Source organism: Platichthys flesus, chromosome 7, assembly GCF_949316205.1.
Source record: "Platichthys flesus chromosome 7, fPlaFle2.1, whole genome shotgun sequence".
Classification (NCBI taxonomy): Eukaryota; Metazoa; Chordata; class Actinopteri; order Pleuronectiformes; family Pleuronectidae; genus Platichthys; species Platichthys flesus.
This window is the reverse complement of record NC_084951.1, coordinates 16,949,295-16,960,072: the sequence shown is the minus strand read 5'-3', so window position 1 is coordinate 16,960,072 and position 10,778 is coordinate 16,949,295. Positions and strand designations below refer to the sequence as shown.

Here is a 10,778-nt window from a genome sequence, read left to right as displayed (position 1 = left end):
CCACAGGTGTTTTCTCTGAACTAGTGTGCTCCCCAGTCCTTGTCCTGAGTCCGGCCCAAACACAAATCAATACTCAGATGCTTCTTTGACAGTGGTGGCTAACAGCCCAACAATGTAACCTGTGTGTTTTGTACTTTATTTCCTCAATATCTACATCCTCTTATTTTGCTATACTGTGACAATATCCACACATTTCCCCAGAAACACCACACAGCAAATAATTGGATTAAGTTTGTTTCTTTTTTTATTGTTGTGTGAGTTTTCATGTAAATACAGCTGTGCACATAATTTTGTCAAGATCATAAAACCCCAACCCAGGCTGACAGTTCATCCTAAAGCAATTTGTAAGTTTGTTTGCTATAATATCATCTGTCCTGCTGAGTGAGTCACGATACCATCCACATTCTTCCAGCAGAGATACCAGATGCACATTTTGGCATTTCTGTACATAGGAAGCCAAACTACCTGGGATTTCTGGTGCAGTGTCAGTTGTGAGAACACTTTAATTATTGTACATGGCACTGTACATGGATATAGTCATTTTAACACCTCATCAAAGAACAGCACACAGTAGAGAAGAAAATAGTTGTGGGAGTCTGGGGACATCCAAGCAGGAGCATGTAGCCAATGATGGCTGCATGAGACAGACGATGCAAAAAACTTTAACCAAACCAATTCATCAGATACAGGAGCAGGGCTGGTTCTCATGTGAGACCAGCCCACCTTTTCATGTTCACTGGGTGGGGCCTTTAGCAGCATCGAACATCTTCTTCCTCCCCTCCATCCCTGACATGGCCTCCACATTCTTCCTCCAGTCACTGTCTTCTACCGGCCTCTTCTGCAGATAGATAGATGGAGCGATAGATTGTGTGAATGATTGAGAAAAGTTTTTGTTGTTGTTTTATAAGAGACAAAAGTAGAGCAGGGCGAAAAAGTTCTTGTTGAGCTAAACCTCTTTGACCAATGTTGTCACCTGGGAATTCCCTATGAGAACACTTCATATCTGTACTTGTGTAACTGGTTTCCAGCTCCAACAAACAAACACACACACACAAACATACACATAAACACACACACACACTAATCTGCACATACACCAACACACACTGACCAGTGAGCAGAAACGATCACAAATGCTACTCTTCTGTGTACAATGGGATCATTGTTTTGTGTACTTCCTCGTTCACACACTAACACACACAGTCACCGCCCTGCATTGACCTGCTGCTCAGTATCTCAAACACACCTTTCACACACTCATAACCACACGTTTCAGGTGGCGCTCTTAGTGTTGTTGTCATGTGTGTGTCTGAAACTTCACAGCTGCCAAAAGGAAGGGGCATGCATTTTCGCTCTGTGTGGGTGTTTGTGTTTCTTTCTGCACTCACCTTCTCAGTGTCTTCTTTCTTGACAGACTTGAGGTTGGCTCGGAGGTCCATGGACACTTTGTGCTTGGAGCCCAGCAGCGAGCGGAGGATGGCGTCAGCAGACACACGTACACGCCGCAGACTAGGCCTCTTGAATTTCCCCCTTAGGTCCAACACCTTGAGATTCAGATCTTTAATCTGCGCCAGGGATGAGAACACAACTGTTGGAGTCTCACTGTGGTAATTCTGCTGAATCCTAACACTAGAACTCAAACGATACCGTGCACGCACCTCACGTTTGTTGAGCATGACTTTGGCCTCGTTGTCATATCGCTCCTCGTCCACCACATCTATTTTGGAATGGAGCTCTCTGCAGAGATCCTACGTATACATGATGAAAAAACAGCCAAAGATAAAAACTTCGGTTGCGAGAATTACACTTAATGAATCATGGATACTTTTCGACCCTATCACGCAGCTCTGCTTGGAAGCATATGAAACGGCTGAATTAAAAACACATACAGAGAGTTTCATTGATTTTTGAGAATAATGTGGGGCAGTGTCCCAGCTTGGATCAATAACGATCACCTGCGGGGGAATGGGAGATGTAGCATCTTGATTAGCTTCGACTGGTTTTTCGATTTCAGGTGAGCGAATGAGTGATTGATGGAATCATGGGAAGTTAAGTTACCTGTAGCTGTCCCTGGCTCAGACCACTGGTGTTAAGAGGAGGAGCTCTCTCTACCAGATACTTGTGTTTCTCCTCCTCTTTATCAAGGATCTCCTGTTCCAGTTCCTCTTTGGCTTTTGCCACCATCAAACTCTGCATACAAAATTAATGATGTGTTACAGGATGCCTTGTTGTTGTTTTTAGATACACGACAGTCCCGCTGGAGAGGATATGGACTCTGCTGCCCTCCTCTGGTTAAATATATGTAACAGACAATATCAAATCTTTAGCTCTTACCTTGAGCATCAGCTTCCTTGAAGCTGAGATCTTTGGTTTCCTCTGGTTGTCAAAATAAAACAGAATATCATCAACCCAGTTAGGATTTGATTCATCAAGTGCAGCTTAAAATACAAATAATTAGGGGCCGAGCACCGAACAGTGGGAGGCCCTATTGAATTGTAAGGATTATTATTATTATAAAAAAAAACCTTAACATGCTTAAATCTTTACCAAAGTTTGCAGAAAATTAGAAAGTGGGGAAATGTACGTATTCTAGAGTCATTTAACATGGGCGTGGCAAAATGGATCAACACCAATCAGGGTTAGGGTTAGGGTCGCAGTTAGGGTTAGGGTTAATAGAACATAGGTGAAGGAGATATTCTTGAATAACTTTTTTTCTGAAGTTGGTAGAGACTTGTTAAAAATGCTTTTGTCAAACATATTTGGTAATAAAATAATGTTATGATAGCCAGGTAGATAGGACTTACCTCTTGCCTGTTTAAGAAAAATGGAGAAGGAGGCAGAGTTTAGAGACAACAGTCAAAGTATTTTGTTTTCATGTGCCTCTTTATGTGGGAATGAGTAAATGGTCTATAATAAGAACACAAAGGCGGATCACTCACACATGCTCAGGCATCGTGCTGATGAGATCTCACTGGAGGAAACACAGGAGAGATTAGACACAAACACACATTGAACAGTTGTCCGTGTTTGTTTATCAGCTTTTGGGAGCGTCGGGTCATCTTTCTGCACTTCAGCACGCTCCCAGAATGTGGCGTCAGTTTCAGGATAATGTAACCTGGCAGCAGGTCAATCATGGGGAACTTCTCACATTGACTCCTACAATCCTGCTGGTTTACTCTCGCTGTGACACATGTGGCTTCCAGTTGTCAACGCTTACAAAGAAGAATCCCTGTGTCTTAATTCTGAATAATGCTAAAGAATTGGAAGTTTGCTGTACAAGGGCATGTGAAAAGATAATGTAGTAGGAAAAATGAAGGATAAATGGTTGAAATACAATGACAAAATGAATGTCAATGAATAAAGTGGTGAAAAGGAGGAAAATGATGGATAAACAGTTCAAATAGTTACCTAAAAGTAATGGATAAATGGATTTAGCCTAAACTGTGGATACATTTGCGGATAGGGTTGAAGAATTACTTCTGATACAAAATAGGAAAACAAAGATTGAAAATCACTGGTCTAAGACTCCTGAAATCAATGCGAGAGTTTGGTATAAACATTGTAATGGATTTGAGTTGCCTCAGCTGAGTCTCTAACTTTAAACCAAATTCACTAGATCTGCACTAACCACAGGATTTCAAGATCAATGAATTATTCTGTAAGAAATCAATGATTATGTTAAAACACACTCCAACATGTTTTATTTTGAAAGAAAATGAAATTTTTTTCCAGCTATACCTTGAATAAAAAAATAATACTAACAATTTAGTAGCACTTAAATGGCACTTACTTGTAGCACTTTGTAATTTTGCCTTATTTTTTAAGAAATTGTTCTTTCTTGATTCTTGTTGTTCTGGGTTTGTGTCCTCGGGGTTGAATGCATTTATTGTAAGTCGCTTTGGATAAAAGCATCAGCTAAATGAAATGTAATGTAACAAAATGTGGGTTTGCCCCCTGATCTGGATTCACTCCAAAATTCTATGGATTCTTGCTGCGATCATGCCCCCACCCCATAACATCTCATGTAACTCGTAATCCTGCAAACTAACAAACAAGCTCTGATGAAAGCTCAATCTCCTTTCTGGAGGTGCAAAGCAAATGGATGTCACTGGACCACAGTCACTCAGACCTTCCTGGCCGTTGAGTTTCACTGGATTACTTTGCTACAAAATTTAAAGTATCATGAAAAGATATATTCTTTTTAACCATATTTTAGATGACCATCTTAATTGTTTTCACGTTTGTCATCACCCAATCTTACCCCTCCATTGGAATTCACTCTTTTCAAATCAACAAGCAATTAACAGCCCTCACCCCTTCTCTCACCTCATCTCACCCTCGCTCTCTCAGCACCTACCTCTCATTTAGCGAGTCGTGAATGACGTCGCCCTCGATGGGGTTAAAGTATGCCCCCAGCGGATTAGGTAAATTCCAGACTGATAGCCATCCCTCATCCCCATCTTTCTCCTCGGGATTATCCAGTGGAGAGGAATTTAGAGTGGCCTATCTCCCCAAATAGAGCAGTGGACAACTGATAGACAGCTGTGGAGTGCGATTTTTGCTCTGGGGTGCCCAGTTGGGATCAGGGATTTACCGCCAGTAACTTGTGGATGCCTATGAGCCTCTGTGGTGCAGCAAACTAGGCATGGCAAAAAAAAACTAAAACCCAAAGGTGCTTTGGAAAGATCACGTCAGCCTTCGGTTTGAACAGAGGTGCTTCGGCAACAGATTTCAATCAGATACTCTATATATTCACTGTTGATCAGAGTTTTCTGGTTTGTGCATTAATGGTTTTGGAACAGTGAAATCATGCTACTAAGAATATTAAATGTATAGCATACTTCTTTGTCAGTGTTTCCTGTCTTTAAACTGTACATTCATCCCAAACGATTAGATCAAAAAATATATATATATTTGATTAACATCCACAAATATTCAACAAATCTATGGTTGTACCAGATAAATTTCTATCTGTTCAAACTGTCAGCCGTTCAGCTTGTAAACAAAATCTACACAAAAGGAGGAACACACCTGAAAAGCTCTGAGACCAGGAAGGGACCTTACCAGTGTCAGAAGCAGGAGAGTGATGCAGCAACAGCAGCAGCAGAGGAAGGATGGACAGAAGTGAGATGAACAGAGTTTGGGGTCCCTCTATATAACTGCACCTCCCATTATCTGGCTCCCTTGTTCTCTTTTGTTAGTGGAGGCTATTCTTAGTCCAGCCCATCTCTCTAAATGTCTAATTGTACTCCATCCATTTGTCTCTCGCAGATCCATTATAATGTCCGAAGCTTTTGGCCTTGCACACACACCACAGGAGGATGAGGGTAAAGCAGATGATGAACCACAGGCAGGAGTGGGTTCCTCCATGCTGATCAAAGAGGGCCTGAGAGGGAAAGTGAAGATTAATCAAAATGTGGGAAAGAAATGCTGATGCTGCCTCCGCCGAGGAGGTTATGTTTGTTTGTGATTCAGCAGGATTTACGCAAAAAGTGACCAAACGGATTTTCATCAAATTCTGTGCAGAGGTGTGAGATGATCCAAGGAAGAACCAGTTCAATTTTAAAGCAGATCTTGAAAAAGCAGGCAGATCCAGATGTTTTGGTTTGTTTTTCATTTTCATTAAGATGGCGAGACGAGGTATGACTCTCCGAGCCCCCTTCCAGTTGTTAAGAAAATACGACCACATCTCTTCTGTTCTAGCGTCTTGACAATGGCTCCCTGTACGTTTTAGAATATATTTGAATGATAACTTCTAAAGCTCCCCATGGCTTTTCTCCCAACTACGTATCAGACCTTTTTAGTTTTGTACGAGCCGTCCGACCATTGAGATCCTCGGGCAGAGGTCTTCTGTGTGTTCCAAATAGTAGATTAAAAAGTAAAGGGGACGGAATGTTTGCTGTGAGGGTCGGCTCTGGTCAGGTCGGCTGAGTCAGTGATCTCTCTGAAATCCCTTGTTAAAACAGACTTCTATCAGAGAGCTTTCCCGGATATGACCTGTATTTTAATTCTATTTTATTTTTGAGAATTCATTTAAAATAATTGTGTGTCTTTTAGAGTTCTTTTAAATGTTTGGGATCCCTTGATTTTTCCTGTCCTCATGATTTTATGACCTGTCTGTTTTATTTTGCTGCCCTCGTAGGGCACTCTGTAACTTAGATTTTGAAAAGTGCTCTATAATTAAAGTTGTTATTATTATTATTGCCACAAAATGTTGGTTTTAAACATTATTGGTTCACAACAGTTTCTTCCAAAGAACTCTGATGTCCATTTGACTTCTCCTCTGGCGCCAGATTCGGGTCTCAATTCCACTTAACAAACACTTTGTGTTAGTTGCTAATTCTCCAACAGCATTCCCACTAAACATCAGCATGTAAACATGATCATTTAAACAAGATAGCAGGCTGACATTCTCAAGTTGCTAGCGTGACTGTAGACTCTTATTTACCCACACCTAAATCTCAAGGGGCGGTTCAAAATACAAGACATGCTTACAGGGAGGCTCCTGGGAAAACTTTGGGCAAACAGACAAACCTTCTTGACTGATAGTGAAATATCAAGATGTTGCCAGTAACCCAAACAAAAATGAAAAGGTAGTCTCACCACTAAAATGTTTAACACAGGTTTGGAACCTGCTGTTACTTGTTTCTTTATCATGAGTTCTATCTATCATCAAGTGTTTTCCCACCTGCTTTTATAGCATTGTTCCATGATGTATTAAAACATAATACAGATGTCACCTTTCGTGTTCACCTGTAGGCTAAATTGCATAATAGTATACAGAAAAAAAAACATACTCATGAAAACTTTATATTCCAAGATAACTGAAAAAAAGGTAAACCTCACACACTTCTCTTCACTTTACAGGGGAGAGACAGGCCTCTAGTGGTGAAACGCTGAAACAACAACTCAATTGGCTGAAGCCCTTGAAGAGTTATCTTGAGTCCTGATCAAAGAAGTATGCACCCGCTTTTTCTCTTTCTACAAACACTGATAAACTAATAAGGGAACTGAGCTATTTGCAGTGATATCAGTTTAAAAACAAGTCCAAACATTCAACCCTGGACTGGCCTGTGCTTTATGAAAAAAATTGCAGGTCAGTGTTTATCTTCTAAGAAAACCAGAAACCCTGGACAGAGGTTATGATGTTTAGACAGGACATTCCACTGAGGAGTGTGAACACCCTGGTAACCACAGGCATGTGCATGCAACGCTTCTTCACGGGTCTCCCTCACATGCAGTATCCCGTGTATTTGCAACTACCTACACACACACACACATACAAACGGATGGGTACATTGATCCATCACATGGTGTCTCTGCTCCCTGCAGCGCTCCTGGTCCGTGGCTGACTCAATCGGAGTCGCCAGCTTAGGGGTTTTCCACAGCAACGAGAGAAGTCGCCACACAATCGGCCCTTTATCCCTGACCTGCGCTGAGCTCCACTGCCGCACACAGCTCGTACACTGGCTCTTATATTCTTGTCTTGGCTCACACACAGGCCCGGATGAACAATATACGCTACTCCTCACTAACGAGTGTCTGCTGATGCCCAGACGTTGCAGAATTGCATGCTGGGTGTAAACACAAGCTCCTGTAGGTGTATGTGTGGATGTAGGTTAGAGCACACGTGCCTCAGACTCACAGAGCTACTCATTAGTCCTGTCTACTGTTTGTGTGTGGGTGTTTGTGTGTGTGTAGTTTCCAGAGAATATAACAGCAAGGTTACGCCACAACTGGAAACAGATGAGATTAGCAATTATTGTTATGAACCTGAAATAAACTGCAGCTGTTTTGCTCTAAGAGACATGATACGCTCGGCTGTAGAGAACCAAGGCAGTCAACAAAAAATACAAACTCAAGAGAAATATCAGCTCTTTGGGATAACTGCAAAGATTTATTTGATCTTTTTTTTTTTTAACATGTAACACTGTGCATGGTTTTTGCAAATATATAGAATACAATGTGCAACAAACATGAGTTCAAATCTTCATGTTCAACTTCAGAAATACATGCAGATCCGTTCAGTCTGTATAAAAACGTTTCAAAGCCAAAGTGTTTCCATTAAAAGTAAGACTGAAGAGACAAAGTGACTCCTGCTTCGAAAGAAACCACCGCGGGAATATGGCCAAAAAATGGAAGACATGTTTGAGACGTCAAGGCACAGGTGTAAACAGTGTCTGTCCAGATACCGCCATCTTTTTCTTTTTCCTTAGGCAGCGATCGCCACATTGACCTCAAGCAATGGGCTCACGATAGAAAAAAAAAAAAAAACACATCCATGCTGACAGTATTTCAGATTCCTATGCTTGGTTTGAGTGTGAGTAAACTCATGGCATGGGAATACAAGAAGAGTATCTGCAACTCTCGTTTTCGGTCCGTTAATCCATTTTCACTGACGGCTGCTCAGTACGTCCCATCATGCCGTGCGCCACAGAATCATGCCGATGGATCTGGAGTCCTACACCCATCTCCGCTCCGACTGGTCCACACCCAGGAGAACGGGAAGGCTGGACAAAGAGAAGCAGATTTTTTAAATATTCACATGTTGTTAGATTGTTATTATTATTGTGCACTGATGTAGATGACGGCCTCCTACAAAGTGCATTTGTTGTTGAGTTATATCACGCTGTTACCACGGCCACCAAGTTAATTTGGGCACTTGACTACTGCAGCTCTCTTAAGGAAGCATTGCTGTGGATTCCTGGACCGTGAGCTCATAGTTCAGACTTACACGCGCCGTTCATCAACATTTGAGATTTCACTGACCCGTTTCAACAAATAACACTGTTGTCATGTGATGCCACTGACTTCATCCGGGATTTTGAAAAGCTGAAAACAAATATACGGTGCCGTCTTTGCTAAATTCACACCCAGATTCAATCGTCTTCATACCAGTTATATACGAGAGATGTAGCCTATAAGTGTGTGTGTGTGTGTGTGCAGTTTAAAAATACTTGGCTGCCTGGTGAGGGAGAGGCCGGCAGATGTTATTTTGGAGGCTCACATTGCATCGTTATTATGTTCCCAAGTTAGAGTGAGTTTGCGTCTTAAGAACACTGTGGTGTGCGATAATGGCAAAGGACCACAGCACTGGAAACACTGACGAGACTTTGACTCAACGGTCGAACATGTAAACACTCAAGTGCCGCTTGTAAATAACCTTTAGCAGTGAAACCTGAGGCATGAGCTCTCTGGGTCATGTGCCACCCCCGGAGACTGGATGTTTTCACTCCATCCAATCACAGCTCCGGCTTGTTTCGGCTATTAGCACCCCTGCAACCACAAAGCAGGCAGATTACCTCTGCTGCACTGTTTGGGTTTTCGAGGTCTTTGATGGCAAATGGTTGAGACTTGAAAGAAAAGGGGTTGAGGAGTGATGCTTTGACATGACATTTACTGACAATCTCAAAGACCTGGTACTGAGATATCCCACTAGGGAGAGGGTGTGATACAATCTGTTTGCCCAACTCCAGAAGTAATAACATATATGCATAAATACAGTAAATACCCAGAGGAGCCTTATCAGATCTATGGGCTACATTCACTTCTTTCCCTTGAGTACTGTTCCAGGTCTATCTCTCTTCTCTCACTTTCATTTCACCCCACATCTTCTCTCTTTCCCGTTTTTCCCTGCTCAGTCCAACCGGTCGAGGCACATGACCAGCCACTCTGAGACTGCGTCTGCTAGAGGTTACTCCCCATGGTAAGTTCTTCTCTCCACCTTTGCTTTCTGGGGACTGTTGGGGTGCTCTATAATTTTGTTAAGTCTCAATCGAACGTGTTGTGATTACGCACTACACAAAGTGAATGGGTTTACCTCAGAGCTCCTCGTCCTCCCCGGTGCTGCCCAGGTGCGCCGCGGACAGGTGTCTGTTCCTGCCGGTCTGCACCGCCTCCAGGTTCTTGTGGCGCACCAGTGCCAGAGCGATCTCCGCGTTCCAAGCCGTGCCGTCCTGCTGACACCGAAAGTCGATCTCCTTCCCCGTGGCCATGACCACGGTGAAGTACACCATCCCGCGCTTGTACTCCACGCAGTCCACCGTCACCATGCGCTCGAAGCGGAGCTCCTTGGCTTTCGAGCCCGGAGCGGAGACGCTGCCGCCCCTGCAGCTGTGCAGGCGCAGTCCGTCCTCGGTGAGCACGCAGCGCTTCCTCTTCCACAGCTGGAGGAGCCCGCTGCTGCGCTTTTCCAGCTGCCCGTCTCTCATCACTTTGGCCGGGAGAGACATGGCCACGCCGGGGAGCCAAGTGTCAGTCTGGTGGTGTGCGTCAGGATGGATCAGTCAAACACACATCTCTGATAGGATCAGTGATATGTGGTCCTCAGGGAAGAAGAATGGCATAGCGGTGGCTTTGGTAATGGCAGCAGCCTACTCTAACTTAATCTGTGTAAATAAATCCAACCCGAGCCGAGGACTGCGGAGCCTGGCAGGCTGGTCTGCCTGGATATGTTTGAACATGCCCGGTTCCTCTGGCGACCTTCTCCCCCTCCACTGGAGCACACTACCGCCCCCTCCCGGTGCCGGCACGACGAGATCCGGGCTGACACTCCCCTCTCTGTGTGCGTGTGTTATCGTGCATGTGAGTGGGTGAGTGGGTGTGTGGGTGGATGTGATAGTATGTGCCTCTTTCTATAGTTATGGGATTTTGTGAGGACGTGTTAACGTTGTGAGGATACATGACTGGTCCTCACAATTTCAAAGGCTTTTTTGAGGGTTAATATTTGGTTTTAGGGTAAGAACTATGTTTAGGTTAGGGTAAGGCATAGTTGTTAT

General features: G+C 43.4%; 2 protein-coding genes across 2 annotated transcripts; both read right to left on the bottom strand.

Annotated features, from left to right (window-relative positions):
• Positions 1–267: 267 nt before the first annotated feature.
• Positions 268–2,358, bottom strand: tnni1a (troponin I type 1a (skeletal, slow)). Its single transcript, XM_062392000.1, has 5 exons — positions 2,335–2,358; positions 2,059–2,190; positions 1,659–1,748; positions 1,389–1,565; positions 268–838 (listed from the first exon to the last, which is right to left on the bottom strand). The coding sequence occupies exons 1-5, from the start codon at positions 2,341–2,343 to the stop codon at positions 734–736; spliced, it is 513 nt and encodes a 170-aa protein (XP_062247984.1). The 5' UTR covers positions 2,344–2,358; the 3' UTR covers positions 268–733.
• Positions 2,359–7,883: 5,525 nt separating this feature from the next.
• phlda3 (pleckstrin homology-like domain, family A, member 3) lies at positions 7,884–10,495 on the bottom strand. The gene is made up of 2 exons (XM_062391056.1): positions 9,821–10,495; positions 7,884–8,510 (listed from the first exon to the last, which is right to left on the bottom strand). The coding sequence occupies exon 1, from the start codon at positions 10,230–10,232 to the stop codon at positions 9,822–9,824; it is 411 nt and encodes a 136-aa protein (XP_062247040.1). The 5' UTR covers positions 10,233–10,495; the 3' UTR covers positions 7,884–8,510; position 9,821.
• Positions 10,496–10,778: the final 283 nt, after the last annotated feature.

What these genes read in the sequence shown, in the direction of transcription:
- tnni1a (XM_062392000.1), bottom strand. An exon ending in TCATGCTCAACAAACGTGAG is followed by an intron (nt 1,566 to 1,658) that starts GTGCGTGCACGG and finishes TCCCTGGCGCAG; the next exon opens with ATTAAAGATCTGAATCTCAA. An exon ending in AGAAAGAAGACACTGAGAAG is followed by an intron (nt 839 to 1,388) that starts GTGAGTGCAGAA and finishes ATCTATCTGCAG; the next exon opens with AAGAGGCCGGTAGAAGACAG.
- phlda3 (XM_062391056.1), bottom strand. Translation starts at nt 10,232, where the DNA reads ATGTCTCTCCCGGCCAAAGTGATGAGAGACGGGCAGCTGGAAAAGCGC.